The sequence below is a fragment of the Crinia signifera genome, chromosome 1 (assembly GCF_055691185.1).
Source record: "Crinia signifera chromosome 1, ASM5569118v1, whole genome shotgun sequence".
Classification (NCBI taxonomy): Eukaryota; Metazoa; Chordata; class Amphibia; order Anura; family Myobatrachidae; genus Crinia; species Crinia signifera.
The window spans coordinates 220234485-220253708 of NC_139217.1; the positions used below are offsets into that span (position 1 = coordinate 220234485).

General features: G+C 41.3%; 1 protein-coding gene across 1 annotated transcript in view; it reads left to right on the top strand.

Annotated features, from left to right (window-relative positions):
• The window catches only part of LOC146027253 (tropomyosin alpha-1 chain-like), a 314841-nt gene that overhangs the window by 220168 nt on the left and 75449 nt on the right, over positions 1 to 19224 (top strand). The window contains exon 5 of the mRNA XM_083158199.1: positions 5356 to 5426. Coding sequence (XP_083014325.1) covers positions 5356 to 5426 — 71 coding nt within the window. The remainder of the gene's footprint in view (positions 1 to 5355; positions 5427 to 19224) is intronic.

A 19224-nucleotide genomic window follows, 5' to 3' on the forward strand; every position in this document is an offset into this window, starting at 1 on the left:
CAGAAACCTCTGCGAACTTAGGTAGAGCCATCACTGACGAGGAAATTTTATCTGCGTTCAAAACACAAAAACCATCAAAGGCCCCTGGTCCAGATGGCTATCCAATCTCATATTATAAAATATTTCAGACCCCACTAATTCCTCATCTAACCTCGATGTTTAATCAAATATTGGAAGGAGCCCAGTTTCACCCAGCTACTACAACTGCCACTATTACGGTCATCCCCAAACCAAATAAAGACCCCCAGCTAGTCACTAACTACCGCCCCATCTCACTGCTCAATGCGGACCTAAAGATATTTGCCAAAGTCTTGGCCAACCGTCTAAACCCACTTCTCCCATCATTAGTACACCCCGACCAAGTTGGCTTTGTTCCATCAAGACAAGCCTTAGACAATACTAGAAGAACCATTGACGTCATCCACTATATTAATACCACTAAGACTCCCTCATTAGTCCTGGCCCTAGACGCCGAAAAGGCTTTTGATAGAATCTCCTGGCCTTTTATGACCCAAACTCTTCAACAATTCGGTCTCCAAGGCAAATTCCTCACAGCCATACAAGCACTATACCACTGCCCCTCAGCTTCGGTTCTAGCGGGGGGACTACTTTCCTCTCCCTTTCAGATCACAAACGGAACTAGGCAGGGATGTCCCCTCTCGCCCCTCATATTTGCGTTAACTATTGAACCTCTAGCTTGCCGAATCAGAACCAATCCAGATATCACAGGAATCCGCATCAAAGACTCTCAATACTCCCTCTCCTTATTTGCGGACGACATTCTCCTCACACTTACCAACCCTCTAATCTCACTCCCGAACCTTTTCCGAGAACTCACAACATTTGGAAACCTCTCAGGGTATAAAATTAATAATTCAAAATCAGAAGCCCTCCCACTACACATCACAGAACACTCTAAAAAACTTCTTCAGACTAACTTCAATTTTAATTGGAGAAAACGCTCCATCAAATATCTAGGGATCCAACTAACTAAATCTTACAGCTCCCTTTATCAAGCCAACTATCCCCCACTCATAAGATCTATCCATAAAGACTTACAAAACTGGCAAACACATTTCCTCTCATGGACCGGCCGCATTGCTGCTGTGAAAATGAATACACTCCCCAAACTACTTTACCTTTTCCAAACCCTTCCAATTCCAATCCCATCGTCCACACTTACTGCACTACAATCCGTTCTCTGTAAATTTATATGGAACAACAAGAAACCCCGAATTCGCCGAGATATCTTATCTAAACGATCCCTAAATGGCGGCCTTGGCCTCCCCATTCTTCAGCGTTATCTAGATGCCACTCGGCTAAGCCAGCTCATAGCATGGCACTCTCCCCCTAAGAGTAAAAGGTGGGTGGACCTGGAAAGCGACTTAGCGGGGATCCCTTCCATCTCATATCTCCCCTGGCTGCCACGTAAGAGCCACCCACAATCCTCCTTTGCATCTCCTACAGTAGATTTGACGCTAAAGTCCTGGGAGAAACTTAGCAAAAAATTCAAACTCAAATCATCCCTCTCACCTCTAACCCCTCTATGGAATAACCCATCGTTCCCTCCGGGACTCAACCCCTCGATGGCCTCCCCCTGGATACGAGCGGGCATCACTAGAATTCACCACATACAGGGGGACTTCGCCCCCAAAACGTTTGACGAACTGCAACAAAAATATAATATCTCGAACACCTTAAACTACCAATATCTACAACTCAGACACTTCACAGCTTCATATCAACCCACACAACCAAGACAGGCTCCCTCCCAACTGGAAAGAATCTGCATATATAGACCAATGGACAGGGGATCTATCTCACAACTTTATCACTCTGTTCTAATAACAGACACTCCTACTTTAGATAATCACGAATGTGAGTGGGAAAAAGACCTGGGCCGACATCTTGAGGAGGAGGAGTGGGAATCAATTCGAATTGCTATCTCAAAATGTTCAATTAGCGCATCAATAAAAGAAAACTCCTACAAGGTATATTCCAGGTGGTACCTAGTCCCAACTCGCCTTCACCGCATCTACCCCAATTCATCAGACCAATGCTGGAGGAACTGCGGTCAGAGGGGGACATTCTACCACATCTGGTGGTCCTGCCCAATTATAGCACATTACTGGAAGATGGTTCTCGCCCTCCTATCCCAGCTGGTGGTCCCTCCCACCCCCATCGAACCCATTAACTTACTATTATGCGCCCCAATTGACCATCTCCCAAAGGAATCAAATAAACTGATCCTACACACGGCCTGCGCAGCTAAACATCAAATAGCCAGCAATTGGAAAAACCCAGATGCCCCTAGCCGACAAGAACTAGTTAATAGAATGTGGTTCATAGCTAAAATGGAATATATCACCAGTTTACAAAATAACACTATTCGAAAATTCCACTCTGTCTGGCTCCCATGGTATACATATCACAACACCCCCCTCCCGGGTCAATCGTAACACTCCCCCTCATATGCACAAAACCTATCTCCTTAGATCTAACTTATTTCTTACTATCCTTGTCTCATTCTATAACTTCTTTCTCCCCGTCGTTGGGTCCCCCCCCCTCCCTCCCCTCCCTCCCCTCCCCTCCCCTCCCCCCCCTCCCCTCCCCCCCCTCCCCTCCCCTCCCCTCCCCCCCCATACACCCCTTTAAACTTCACAGTTTACTCCAGCACATACTCCCAGAAGCCAAGTGATAGTGATGATCCAACAATATAAGCCCGTATCGAGCTAAGTTATATAACTCCCCAACCACTACCCTATCTAAGGGGATATCAGAGACCACTATCCAACAACACCAAAGATCTCATTTCACTTTTGAATCATCATTAAAGTCATGTTTTATTATGTCTGATCTACTCGGCTCTTCGCAGTGACTTGTTACACTTAACACTACAACTGTTTGCACAAATATATGACTGTTTTGCTGACTTTGTTATGTAATCATATTCATTCAATAAAATTTACGATTTAAAAAAAAAAAAACATACACCTACTTTTGCAAGGGTGAATGGCATGAACAGTACATTACAGGATGAGGGGATTCCACACCATCTTCTGCTTGTGTTTAGGAATACTGTAAATGCAATACAATGGCGGTCAGTGGCAGATTTTCTATTGAATTTTGCACTCCCAGACCGAAGACTTAAGTGCTGGCTGTACAATGCTCAGGCTTACATCTAGGTGTAATTTGAGGAAATGTACATGACGATGCTCTCTTGCGCTTTTCGGCAAGATACTTTCAGCCATGCCTTCAACTTTGTCAGTCAATTCAACTTTTCCTTGAAGTGCAGGATGTACAGTATGAAGCAAGTTGCTGGGTTCACTAATTGTATACTTCACAATAGAGGGTGACACCCCCCCCCCCTTATTTTTTGTGTGGAGACATGAAGCAAAAACTTATGAGTTGCAATATGAATTAAAAGGTAGTACCCCATATGGTAAACATTCTGACCCAACAATGTACAGTATTGCTTATATGCAGTGGCGTAAGTTCATACCAGGTGCCCGGAGGCAACACAGATAGTAATGCCCCCCAAATACACATACATGGCATTGGTGACCCCCAAATACCACAGACATTATCAGTGGCTCCCAGATAATACAGACACCACCTGTTACCCCCAGATACTGCAGACCACACCTATGACCCCCAGATCCTAGATTCCGCACCTGTGACCCCCAAATCATACGGACAGAACCTGTGATTTCCACATGCGACCGTCTCCCAGGGCTCTTCTATTCTGTGACAACTGCAGCAGCGGCGGCAGGTGTTCTACTGCTACACAAGCAACAGTTATAGATGTTAGGGGCAAAAGCACATGAGGGGGTTTATAGATACTGTATATGTATATGTATATATATATATATATATATATATGGAGGAAGAAACAGGCGGCACTCGGAGGTCTTTTCAACAGTGTGTATTCAAGCAGGAAGGCTTAACGTTTCGGAGCTGGGCTCCTTTGTCAAAAGCGTGCGGTGAGACGCACGCTTTTGACAAAGGAGCCCAGCTCCGAAACGTTAAGCCTTCCTGCTTGAATACACACTGTTGAAAAGACCTCCGAGTGCCGCCTGTTTCTTCCTCCATTACCTACACGTAGAGAGGGCACCTCAAGGGACCGGAGAGTGCCAGGCCGCAACCCCGCAAACTATATATATATATATATATATATATATATATATATATATATATATATATATATATATAAAGAGGGGAGGGATAGGAGTAATAGCGACCAATGGTGTCATGCCGGTGTAAGGCTTTACATACAGTATGTATGATAAATACGAATAATTTAAATACATTTATTAAATTATTCAGGTAAGCAATTACAGATTAGACAATTTAATTATATTTAAAATCCATAGAACGTACACTATATAATCTTAAAAGTACAACGTAGGTAACAAATTAGGAGCACAATGAGGATGTAAAATAATCCTCAATGTTTTGAAAGGGGGTGCAAAGAAAGGGATGTAGGCGAGAGAGAATAAAAGAAAAGGAGAGTGAAGAGAAAGAAAAGAGAGAACATGCTAGAGAGAATGGGGAGAGAATGGTGAAGGGAGAGAGGGAGAAGGGGGGGGAGGGGGGCAAAGAGAAGAATGAAGGGGAGAGAGTGTGAAAGTAAAGGAGAGCAGTGTGAATGAGCGAAGTGAGACACAAAAAAGGAGAGCAGATATGACTGTGTTCCTCCCCCGCCCCTTTCACCTAGAGCAGCCACGGGTCCCCTGTCAGCCGAGAAGTGTTTCCTCTTCTGGAGGAAGGCCTCATCGTCACCTTCTGGAGCAGCGGGTAAAGCGCTATGCTATTGGAAGCAAAGTCCCCTTCTTCGCGCCAGGGCAGTCACTCGTTTGTGACGTAGAGCCCGGCAACAGAGGAGGACGAGCCGAGGAGAGGGGATGGGAGGAGAGGGGATGGGAGGAGGGGCAGTGAGGAGGTGGTCGGTGCTGGGCTTTTATGAGGCACAGTTTTTCAGAGGAGCTGCACGGTGCATGCTACAGCTCCCTCTGGATTGAGCCAGCGCAGGCTCCCGGTCTGAGCTCCTCCATCTCCCCTTTAGCTAAACTGATGGATCGATGCTCAGGGGGTTTCAACATAGATTGGGAAACACCCTGCGTGCACATTTGTGTGTACTTATATAACTTCAGTGCTCAGTGCCCCCCCTGATGGCTAACGCCCGGTGGCCAATGCCTCCATGGCCTCCGGGAGTTACGCCACTGCTTATATGCTAACTGCTAAATCTGTTATTTTGCCTTTTTCATAGGGTAATAGTTTTTATTATTGGAGTAATAATATAGCGCTGCATCAGTCTGCTGCCTAGGTCTAAACTAATCCTATTATTATTTCTAGGTTGCGCGTAAACTGGTGATTCTTGAGGGGGAGCTGGAGAGGGCAGAAGAGCGTGCAGAAGTATCGGAACTGTAAGAAACTGTATCTGGGTTCTTTGGTTTTTTTTACGTGGTTAAAATAATTTTGAGTAGTACTGTTCAAATTTGTTATGTAAGGAAATATGTGTTTTTGCCCTATGCTTTACTTTCTACCATTTATCCTATATGTTAACTATAAAAGCATTAAAATGCTTCGGTGTGTTTATTTTTTATTCTTGTTTTTACATCATGGAATTCATATGGATTTATATTGACCAAAGATAAAATACTGTTCATTGCCAAGTTAAAACACTTTCCTAATTATAAGAAAAACAAAACAGAGAAAAATAGACTAGCTATTGGATAATTATTCTCAAAATATATACAATTTGTTAAAATTGTTGTAAAGTACCTGCTTGTGAAAGGTACTACAGTTTGTTTCCAAACAAGAGCATGATCTTGCCCGTATGAAGTTTATCATTTGAAACGGCATTATAAGGCAATTCCGGCATAATGCGTTCCAAAGCAAAGTCAATATCCGGCACATGCGCTTCAATTACCGGATGCGCACGCCGGTCTGACATCCCCGCTTTTGAAAGAGGAACCTTACTCACGGGCAGTATACCTGGGAGAACCTTCTGAGACGAGGTCCGTGGAAACGCATCCCCTCCGGCGCACTACTAGCATCAGCCAGAACTGACGGAAAGATGAATGTATTACACCCCGCCCGGAGAACGGAAACTGGCACCTTATTAAATACAGAGCCCTTGGTAAGCGTTACCCTTATATGGACTTTATCCATTATTTCACCATATTTATGGATTATAAAAGTGGCTTATTTTTGTTCAAAATTAAGTGTGATTTGATGTGAATATTAGCATTCTGAATTATCCATTGAATGATGTTTAAAAACAGTTTTTAAGCTTTGATTAGGAAGGAGGCTCCCCTTACATAGAGTTACATGGACGGTTTATATACCTGTATTGTGGCTGATGGAGATACCAAATTGAAAAAGACCAACGGGTCGAAACGCGTTGGTGGGGTACCTCTTTCCTGTTTTTTAAGTTGTTTTCTCTGATGCCCTTGTTCTTGAACTGGTGAGATGTCCCGGGTGTCCATCACAGACTCCCAGAGATAGACAAGTGGTAAAGGAGGACTTCTTTTATGTATTTTTGTGATTGTGATAAATAAAAGCAAAGTTTTTATCTTTATCACTGGATGGAGGATTAATTCTAAGTGGATACGAAAGAAACCTTTATGAGAGGATCACCATTTTTTATCAAGTAAGCATACATGTAAGCACCGCTCTGGAGCAATCCCCCTGTGTAGCTTTTGTAAAGATACCTTTATGAGCTTACAGAGAAAAAGAAAAAAACTGCGCAATGGGAAACACTAATAATCAATGGAATTTATTATATACAATAATCAATGTACATATGGTATTTGGCCACAACCTATATAAAATTAAGACATAAAACACATCCACATAGAAATAAAAATAAATATCTAAAAATATATATATATATAGAATATTTATTCTGTGTATGGGATAATTAATCCACGAAAAGCACTCACCAGTAAAAACATCAATCTTTTAATTTCGTACTTGCTTGTAATAATACATAGATCTTACTTCAAGGATCCTCAGATCCTGTAGGTCGACGTTTCGGCCACTAGAGGGCCTTTTTCAAGACAGCTTCAAATACTCACAACTGCACAGTTCAAGGATTTCAAGTACAATGAGCTCGGCTGCAATGCTCCTCTTTATAGCACAGTCTGACAGGGTAATTCTGTCCAGCGGTGTAGCTAGGTGCCCTGGTGCCCGGAGCAAGGACATATTTTGTGCCCCCCCCCCCCCCGGTAATGAATTGGGGGCGTGGCTGACATGTGTTGGCATGTTACATTTGAAAACAAAAAACTTAAAAAATAAGACACTATATAAGACACTGTAACGGAATCTGCTGCGCTATATAAGACGCTGTAACGGAATCTGCTGCGCTATATAAGACGCTGTAACGGAATCTGCTGCGCTATATAAGACGCTGTAACGGAATCTGCTGCGCTATATAAGACATTGTAACGGAATCTGCTGCGCTATATAAGACGCTGTAACGGAATCTGCTGCGCTATATAAGACACTGTAACGGAATCTGCTGCTCTATATAAGACACTGTAACGGAATCTGCTGCGCTATATAAGACACTAACGGAATCTGCTGCGCTATATAAGACACTGTAACGGAATCTGCTGCGCTATATAAGACACTGTAACGTAATCTGCTGCGCTATATAAGACGCTGTAACGGAATCTGCTGCGTTATATAAGACACTGTAACGGAATCTGCTGCGCTATATAAGACACTGTAACGGAATCTGCTGCGCTGTATAAGACACTGTAACGGAATCTGCTGCGCTATATAAGACGCTGTAACGGAATCTGCTGCGCTATATAAGACACTGTAACGGAATCTGCTGCACTATATAAGACGCTGTAACGGAATCTGCTGCGCTATATAAGACGCTGTAACGGAATCTGCTGCGCTATATAAGACGCTGTAACGGAATCTGCTGCGCTATATAAGACGCTGTAACGGAATCTGCTGCGTTATATAAGACGCTGTAAAAGGATCCGCTGCGCTATATAAGACGCTGTAACGGAATCTGCTGCGCTATATAAGACATTGTAACGGAATCTGCTGCGCTATATAAGACGCTGTAACGGGATCCGCTGCGCTATATAAGACGCTGTAACGGGATCTGCTGCGCTATATAAGACGCTGTAACGGGATCTGCTGCGTTATATAAGTCACTGTAACGGAATCTGCTGCGCTATATAAGACGTTGTAACGGAATGTGCTGCGCTATATAAGACGCTGTAACGGAATGTGCTGCGCTATATAAGACGCTGTAACGGAATGTGCTGCGCTATATAAGACGCTGTAACGGAATGTTCTGCTCTATATAAGACGCTGTAACGGAATGTGCTGCGCTATATAAGACGCTGTAACGGAATGTGCTGCGCTATATAAGACGCTGTAACGGAATGTTCTTCTCTATATAAGACACTGTAACGGGATCTGCTGCGCTATATAAGATGCTGACAGCTGTAAATATATATATATATATATATATATATATATACACATATACATATATATATATATATATATATATATATATATATATACACACAGATAAAGAATAAAGATAAATACAGCACACAGCATGGCCGGGGTGGCAGCATAAGCCAGAGAGATTCACTCTCTCCCCCCCCCCCCCTCCCCCTCCCCCCACGAATCCCAAACCCCAAGTTTATTATGTTTTTTTCTATTTTTAAGAACATTAATTAGCTGTATATAAAAAAAAAATCCACCTTCAGTAAGGAGTAACAGGGCAGCACGGGCAGCAGCAGCAAACATTCTCCTCCTCCAGGGTACAGTCAGCTCTTGCCTCTTGGGAAGGCTGATGACGCTGCTCAGCTGCTGTAGCCAGGGAGGAGGAGTGAGTCTGGGAGGAGTCAGTGACAGTCTTTAGTGCTGCTACGCTGCGCTGCCCGGAAGCCGGAGCGGGCAGCAGCAGCAATTTAGAGATGACAGAGGATTCAGCCCGACGCCCGGCCTCACTGTCCGTAACGCTTGGCGGCAGGTGCCGGGCGAGCAGGGCAGGACGGAGGCAGGCGCCGGGTAGGGCAGGGCAGCCGCCGGCGCACGCTGCCCTACCCGGCAAACTTGAATGTGTACAGGACAGGTATCATTTGCGGAGGAGGGGCGGGCCGGCGGCGCCATTCCACCAATCAGCGCCCGGAGCGTGAGCTCCGGTGGCTCCGCCCTCCCTACGCCTCTGATTCTGTCCACCTGTAGTAACCTAGTACAGCTGCCTGTGAGGCTCAATCTCACTGTGTCACATGTTGCTGAAAACGGTCTCCTATTGGCTCCCAAATATCTGTCTGGGAAAACCAAGATGGCCGTGCGTTCCAGCTAAGCGCCGATGCGTTCCAGCATCATTATTGCGCTTATTTTACATTGTTGTGTGACCAATTTGTCCTTATATTGTGGTTACTAGGGTATGCGCTCTCTATTTACTTTATTGAGGCGCTTGGCTCGTCTGTGGGCGCTGTAATTAGCGTTTAATGGGCTCCGTTTGTTATAGTTATTCTGCAGCTGGAAAAACCAATATGGCTGTGCGTTCCACAGCTCAGGCTTGGTTTCCTAACTGTAGTTTGCTGGGCAATACGATGTATGCATTTTGGTGGATTTATAATTGCCACTCATATGCTGGTTTAGTGTAATCACTGTTACTTCATTTAATGTATTCATCTACCAGTATATTCTGCCAGGTCTAACTCTACTGGCTATGTAGTCCAGCTTATTAACCCCCTGTGGTCTATTATATGCTATATCCTAAAGGTGGTACTAGCCCAGTCAGATTGCTATTAGAGGAGCACTTACATGTAAATACACTTTACAAAAATAAAAAAACTAAACAAAAAAAATTTAAACACACTAAATCAAAGAGTAGGACATATCTATGTCCCCTAATAATAGAAAGTAGTCCATTGCATCTCAATTTCTTCTCTGGACGCAATAGCTGTATTGCTAATAGATATCTATAGAGCCAATAAATCACCAAAATTAGTGATCCTGGACTCTAATTACAATGATGGGTCTATCCTTAGATCAAAAAAGGATTATACAGTTATTCTCTGATACAATTATAGTTTAAGTATCCACCTTGGAAGATGATGGAAAAATAATTACAAGAGAACCAATTGCCTTCGTATACCCTCAGTCATAGTTCCACAAAGGGTCCTGTTTACAAAAAAACAATTTAGTGGGTTGTTTTCGTTTAGGCCACGTGGGGCCACAGTGTCCAATGAAAAAATCCACTGTGCTTCACGCTGGCGTAGAGCCCTCGTACGGTCCCCCCACCGTACATATGGTATGTGGCCACAACCTATATAAAATTAAGACATAAAACACATCCACATAGAAATAAAAATGAATATCTAAAAAAAATATATATATATAGAATATATATATATATATATATATATAAATCTAAATAGCACCAATACGCACAATAGCAGAAATTAGTAAGTGCCTCTGCTAATTAGTAATGCAGGTTAGTGGATTAGTTGACTGAGAACTTGTATGGTTAGATCCAGAGAGTCCATATAATCAAACTGATGTAATTTTACTTAGATGTAGTTAGTAGATTTGCAACATGCAAAAGTTGTTACCAGCAAACCATCAGAATAGGTTATATAAGTTGCCTGGCCAGACAAAAAAAGATTTTATAAAAAATGGGTATATACCTTTGGAGACCTGTGGCAGGTTACAGTCTCTGATGCCTCCCAGTTGCTAGAACTGAATTTCCATATTGGGTGCAACTATATCCGGAGTTTGTGACACCAGTGGCTGTGGATATGAAAAGCAGGTCTCCTCAGTGCAAAATGTCAAAATCCTCAGTAATCAGGAGAAATGGAGAGTTCTTGTTAAGTCTCTAACGCGTTTCCCCGCCTGCTGTGAGCGTCGGCGGCTTCCTCAGAGAGAGAGAGTCAGTAAATCGTGCATTTTTTATAAAATCTTTTTTTGTCTGGCCAGGCAACTTATATAACCTATTCTGATGGTTTGCTGGTAACAACTTTTGCATGTTGCAAATCTACTAACTACATCTAAGTAAAATTACATCAGTTTGATTATATGGACTCTCTGGATCTAACCATACAAGTTCTCAGTCAACTAATCCACTAACCTGCATTACTAATTAGCAGAGGCACTTACTAATTTCTGCTATTGTGCGTATTGGTGCTATTTAGATTTTTATATATATATTCTATATATATATATATTTTTTTTAGATATTCATTTTTATTTCTATGTGGATGTGTTTTATGTCTTAATTTTATATAGGTTGTGGCCACATACCATATGTACATTGATTATTGTATATAATAAATTCCATTGATTATTAGTGTTTCCCATTGCGCAGTTTTTTTCTTTTTCTCTGTTTGTTCCTACTGGGATTTATTGAGCAGTCCCATTAAACAGCAGCATTAGTGGAAACACTGTTAATATCTTTAGGGTTTTAACTACGTCCGGATTGCTTAGCGCTGGTCTTTTTTTCTTTCTTGTTCACCTTATGAGCTTGTTTCACCTTTGATCTATGTATGCTTTAATGTAAGTTTATACTTACTTGAAATACACGTGGTGGACCCTTAAGTTTATACAGAAGAAGCACCGCGTTCAAAAGGAGTAATAGAACTGGTTTTGGGCACTATTCCCCAGATAAACCATTGAACTTTTACACCTGTGGGACTAATCGCAGTGTTTTATATACTTTGTTTTTTATGTCACTGGAACACGGGAGCTTTCGGACACTCCACATTACAGTTCTGGATGGTATGATGCATATTATTGAAATATTTTCCATTTGATTCCATCATTGGGGAGCTTCACTTGTATTGTTTTACCTTTTGTGTATCTATCCTCAGCCTGGTCGGTAATGCCAGGTCTGTAAGTGTTGAGCTGACCCTCTTTTGCGCCGAAACAGTATTACTTTTTCTGTATTGCATTAAGGTATATATCAGTCTCCTCCCCTTCCTCCTGTAGTCTGTTTCCTATCTTGTGAAAAAAGGGAAACACACCTAGTTTGAAAATAATTTTTAATTGATTATTGCTTATTCAAAATTGGGGATCATAACCGACTTTCATTTTATTTATAATTATCACCTATTAACATCACCTTTCACTGCTTTGGGCTTATCAACTGCCCTGCTAAGTGTCTGATGTGTGATGGTCGGCGGTGCACCCACGAGTTATATGGAGTTAAACATTTGAAAAAGAGAAAGAAAGAAACTCAGGTGGGGTGCACAATTATATTTTATGAACTAATGCAGTTTAAATATTTTAATAGATTTTAATAGTATGTAAGAATTGGTGTCATTCAGAAAGAATTATGCATGCCTTTTTTTAAGCCTGCGAATATGAGTGGTGGGCCACCGGGACACTGAATTATTTTTAGTTGTTATTTTAAACTATTAAATCATAAATAACATCAATTATAATTGACCATCATATTTCCTTTATTGCCGATACCCAAACGGTATAGATTTATTTTTACTCAATTTAGTTAGTAACAAGGATCTAATCATTGGTCAAAAAATATATTGCAAGTAAAATTATTATGAACTAAAAATGAAAATAATTGTAAAAATAGATCAATTCATGTGTTTATAATTTATTCCTATTTTATGAGGAGTACCATAATTGTTGCCTTGTGTCACTAATATAGATAGATAGATAGATAGATAGATAGATAGATAGATAGATAGATAGATAGATAGATAGATAGAGAGAGAGACAGTATGATTCCTCAATATAATCTCTGTATGTAAATCCCCCAGTGGTTTTTAAGTGCTTATTTTTTGTGCCTATGCAGCAATGTTAAACTATCTAGGCTGATGTATAAAGCGGATACAATTTTCCACTTTCTGTTACTTTTATTGTTGCAATTGCTGAAACACATATAATATTCAATATAATTGTAACTATTGCCACTTTTGATACATCATACTCATAAAGAGCAATAAAGACAATGTTCAACCTAAGCTCTCTGAAAGCATGATCTGCCACATTGCCAGCACATATAATACGCACTAATTTGCGATACCAGTTGCAAAAGGAACTAGATAGAGAATCATCATGCTCCTCTTTAATCCACAAAGATAGTGACAAGTAAGACCCAAATCAACCACCTTTCCTATGGAAAACGCAAGTCCAGAACTTCAGATCTTTATGAAAACAATATGTGACAGTGCCCCTGTAACAGTGTGGTGCAAGATGGCGTACCTGATACTGGACTTGACGGCTTCGGCAGCGTCGGACCTCTTCTCTGGAAGAATTTGTGGCAGGGAATGGCACAACCCAAGGAGACCCACAAAAGCAATACCACTAACAGTTAGCAGCGACAGTAATTTATTTTACTAAAAACACACTCATTGGTCGCTGTAAAGTTTCAATAGCAAATAACAATAAGAAATACTCAGCATAATAACATTCACCATAAAGCATCAAATAAAACAACAATCACTCAGTATGCTAACCTCAAATAGTCTATGGCGGTTCTAACTGACATCCGCCAGGTGATGCTTCTTATTTCTATCTATCTTCACTCTCTAATCGGCAATCAATTTCAACACTTCACAGAACTTAATGCAAATTATTAGCAATAAACAATATACTCTGTCACGGATAACCAGTCACTGCTCAAAACAATGGTCCCTCGTCGACAGGTCCTCACATGTATACAGTCCCTATAATAGTGTGCACACTAATGTAAAACAGTCCTCTGAACACATGGGCAGGCAGATTACCTTGGGGCAACCTCCTGTTGGTAGCTGCAAAACAGACTGCAGACATAGCCTCAGTACATGGCTGGCTTTTACAGTGAGAGTCTCACAGGTGCTGTCCCCGCTCTGGCTCTAGGGGTCCCCTATTCTTGGCATGCAGCTAATGCTGTGGCTGAAGCAACAGCCCCTCTCTGTATGTGGGTTGTAAACAGGTGATATGGGATGACCCTCCTGGGTATTACAAGGGTGCACTGCAGATGCTGCCACAGGGAGACTGAATCAGTACCTTGGGTGTTGCTGGTTCCTCTGCTGGCTGGGTGCTCCAGTGTGCTCTCTCTCTCTCTCTCTCTCTCTCTCTCTCTCTCTCTCTCTCTCTCTCTCTCTGTCTTCCTGTTTCTTCTCACACTTGGGACAGCAGCCTTCTTCACCTTCCTCTTACACTCCTTTACTCTCTGACACTGGGTTCTGCAGCTCCACACTGATGCTGTATTTCACAGGGCTTTCTCTTCTCTCCTCTCTGCACACTTGTCTCTCTCACACTGCTGCTGGGATCACCTCTGACCTCCCAGCTTCCTGTCACACGTAGAGGGGAGCTGGGACACTAGCTGAGTCTGTTAACCCCTCATAGCCCTGCAGCTTCCACAAGCAAAGGAGGTTTTCTTCTGAACAGCTTTGACAATTAAAATCTCTTTGGGGGCACAAGAGTACACCAGTGGTGGACTGCCACAAATATCAAAATAATTTGATAAACTCCATTGTAAAGAAAGACATCTGAGCAACTGCAATATCAATGCACAAGAATGAACTACCACCAAGGAAATTCAAGGCTGGCATGATGTAGCTGTGAAGCCAAGTGTTAAGGTCAGTAATGTGGTTATTTGGTTAAAAGAAAAATATCGAAAGGAAGTATATTGACAGCTGAATGACGAGAAATACTACAAATCCTCCCTCTTCAACCCAATAAAGAACTATAAAAAGCAACATCACAAAATTGTCAATAAAGCTAAATCGGAAGGTACTATCACCCCGAAGGAACATGAGTACCTACAGAATAACGCTCCCAAAATGCCAATCTATTACATGTTACCAAAAATACATAAAAACATGGAAAATCCGCCTGGCAGGCCTATTGTGTCAGGTAAAGGAGGCCTGACTGAAAAGGCGTGTACATTTCTGGACCTTCACCTAAGACATTCTGTATTCAACCTTCCCTCCTTTTTGCAAGATACAGCAGCTGTCCTACGTAGATTTCACAATATCAGTCTCGAGGACAATCAATTCCTAGTCTCATTGGATGAGATGCATTATATACCTTGATTTAATCATGCGCAAGGTGTCGAAGCTGTCAAATATTTTATGGGAACAGAAGGAGAAGAACCATTTCAAAGATTTCTAATAGAACTTTTAAAATTTATCTTACATCACAATGTATTTACATTCAATGACCGGTTCTATGTACAAGTAAGGGGTACAGCTGTGGGGGGGTGCTTCTGCCCCCACGTATGCTGATATCTTCTTGGGAAGATGGGAGACGGAAGTAGTTTTCAATGAACAAAACGAACATCTAACATCACATGTCGTGTTGTGGATACGATACATCGACAACATATTCCTGATTTGGGAAGGAGACCAGATTAACCAGAGGTTAAGACCGTTCATACAACAACTAAATGCAAATGACCTGTATCTTCATCTGACCCACACAATAAGTAAAAAAGAAATAGCATTCTTAGGTCTTATTATTTTTATAAAGACGAAGACAATATAATAGCAACCAAATTGTACAGAAAAGACACAGCGACCAACACATCATTACACGAGACCAGTGCACATTTCCCGCCTACTATAGAAAATATCCCAAAAGGGGAGATTCTCCAACTGAGGCAAAACTGTTCTGATGAACATAATTTCAAAATTCAAATTAAAGATCTCATATCACGACTTTGTGACAGAGGATACATCTATTATAAAAGCTATTCGCAATGCTCTCACATAAAGAAACTCTGATATTCCGACAAACAAAACCTAAACCACAAGATAATACAATAAGACTCGTAGGAGATTTTTGCCAAGAGTGGAAAACAATCAAGGATATCATACCGAAGAACTGGGGTATACTACAATTGGACCCAACCCTGGCACAACTTTAATATTAATTGAATGTACACAAGCACAAGTACATATTTAAGCACTTGCATAGGACACCGGGGGGGGGGGGGGTGGTTTCTCTCTCTCTTTTTTTTTTTTCTCTTCCTCACCTCTTTCCCCACTCACAGACACCGTAAGATTTTAGGGACTGCTCTTAACTCTCATTTTTTTTTTTTTTTTTTTAAGCACTGATAACACCTATTCGGAACCTAGCACTTGGAGTATTCACAAGCACAGCACACATTATAATGTACAAGATAATTTGACACGTGGTGTTAATAAGGAGGGGGTTCCCCTTTTTTTTTTTTTTCCGCTTCGTTGCTATATTGAAATTATAAGCGGCTAATTTGATTTGCTCCAGAAGAGGAGAATCTGTGAAATATTAATTAAGTGTTAATTTGAAGAGAGAGGTTAGAGGAATAGCGCGGGGGGGGGGGGGGGGGGGAATGTAAAGTATTGATTTTGTACTGTTCTATTGATATCGGAATTTATTAATTACACAATGTAAATTGAATGTGAAATGGTTATGAGAAATTAATAAAAAGAAAGTGAAAAAAAAAAAAACCCTGGCACAAAAATTGGGCCCTAAGGTATCATTGAGTTGGCGTAGGTCAAAAAACATAAAAGATCAGTTCGTTGAAAGTCATTTTCTAAGGACTAAGACACAGCAAGATAAATTAAGAGGCACTTATCCATGCGGACAATGCAAAGCATGTCAATTTATGATGACAATAGATCTAATTGTAGTCAAGTTTGGGAAAAATATACGACTTCAGAATTACAACAACTGTAAAATGGAGGGAGTCATATATTTCATAACATGTGGGTGCAATCAAAGTTATGTAGGAATGACAACACGACCACTTAACCAACGCATTCTGGAGCATGTAGGCTCCATCCATAATGCAGAACGTGATCTCAGAAATTTTAAGAAAATAACATCAGTCATGAGACATTTCTCTGCACAACATGGTAACTCATCAAAAAGTCTCAAAGTATGTGGACTCGAAAAAATCAATCTTGGCAACAGGGCAGTGACCTCACCAATGCATTACTAAGAAAAGAGAGTCGATGGACATTTAACTTGGGAGCACTGAGTCCACAAGGCATGAACGAATATATTAATTATGGGGCTTTTCTCACATAGGAATACAGATATTTAATCCATAAATCCCTATCTTTCTGCAATTATGTTCTATTCAAAAAGTATAATATGTCAACATAGGTGATTGCCAAAATGACACACTTAATAACTAAAACACAATTTTACCATGATAAGCTCTTATCATTCCTTCACTCTAATTTAGCTTCACATGGGGCACTTCACATTTATTTCACATAATTTCACACATTTTTTTTTACCTTTTTTTTCTCACGGTTTTCACTAATAATTATTGTTACTATGTGATTAAAGTTATATTCACCACAAGCTCAACTAATATAGAGGAATTATAAACATCACATAGGGTCACATTTTTTATAGACATACTGTAAGAATGTGTGATACATATATTCACTGGATACACATAAATACATTTTTGCATAACCATTCATTTTCACTTTATTCTTTTGCACATACTTCACTTTTTTTGTGTAAATCTTTTTATTTATGTTTTCATTAAACAGAGATTATAATAATACATTCCAATTTGTGAAGGTATATGTTTTTGATATATGTAACAGTACATTATCAGTTGAAATAAAAGAGCATCATTGGGCTATATATCCTCTCCTGTCATATATTTTCCTGGGCTTTACTTACAACTTAATATACTATCAAATTGGGTCATTAGTAAGATAAATAACAAACTATTACCTTCTTGTTCTGAGCAAATTAATTTAATATATCTTTTGTTCAATTAAGTACGCGTAGAAGGTATGAAATGAAATAGGGTGTCGTAAACAAGGTAAAATGAGGTATACACAAGACAAGACATTTGTGGGAGGGGGTGGTGGGAGGGAGAGGGAATATGTTATGAGTCGGTATGTAGATCAAGGTTAGGGAGGGGGTATTATCTAATACCTTGTATGGTTCTTGAATTACAGTAATTGGACGTTTGCATCAATCTGGGAATTTAGTCCCCAAACTTTTCCAGACAGGCGCATTCATGATAAGTCTCAATTTAGCCAAACCCTCAGAGACAGCCACAGTTCACAACAGACATCTTGATCTATATGGTTCTTCTAGGGAGAGCATAAAGGTTTCCCATTTCGAGTAAAAGGTGTGTGTGGATAAAAGAATTCCCATTCCTACCGAACGTCTATCAAACATGAGGAGTTGGAACAGTTTTGATTTAAGTTCAGTTACTGAAGGAGTTGTTGGCATTATCCAATGGATCAGGATGAGCTTCTTCGCTAGAGTCAATATAATTATAAGTAAGGGACTATTTTTAGAAAAGAGTGGAGGAAGAGACCAATTGTTAAAATTCAGACATAAGCATGCTAAAGGATCTATGGTTACATTAATAGAGAATATGGAGTTTATGTATGCTATTGATTTACGCCAGAATTTTAATATCTTTGAGCAAGACCAGAAACAGTGGAAGAATCTAGAGTTCCACATCTTGCATTTACAACATTCTCCCGAGGCACTTGGGGACATATACTTACTCTGAGCTGGAGCGATATATATGCGGTTTATAACTTTGTAGTGTACTTATTGGACATAGGCCGAACGGAGTGTTTTAATTATTTGTACCTGGAAGCAGGTCTGGTAACAGAATATTTAGGGTCCAATCCATCCCCTCAATCGCTATAATCCCCCAACCCACTATGCTGCAACTTAAATTGGAAGTGCCCCCTCTCACACATACACATAGACATGTGTATAGTATATCTGGCCTGGGCATAGGTTGGCTGAGGCTCACCTTGTAAACAGACTTCAGAGGGTAGAAGGACAAGCTGGGCCGGGGGGGGGGGGCACAGTCACACGTGAAAAACAGGGAGCTGGGGTCAGTCAGATCCAGGCGCACCACCTGCCTGTCAGCGCAGGGGGAGGGGGGGGGGTTGGATGTGAATGAAGGCGCTTACACACTGCTCTGAGAATTTAGCAGCGTGTCAGCCAATGGTGCTAGCCGCATCCCGCCGCGCTTCGGGGGAGGGGGGGTGATTGTGGTGGATGCTGGACTTTACACGCTGCTCTGTTTAGCAGCATGTCACTCAGGACTACCTGCCGTGTCCTGCCCCCCCCCCGTCGCGCTGACCTGTAATGAGAGCGGCTGTCAGCACAGCTCTGACAGCCGCATACTGCCGCTCAGCTTGTCAGCGACAGGGCAGGGCTGCACCAATAAAAATGGCGCCCCACAAATCAACCTAGCAGGAACGCTACACTGCCAGGAGTCAGGCACCACTGCTA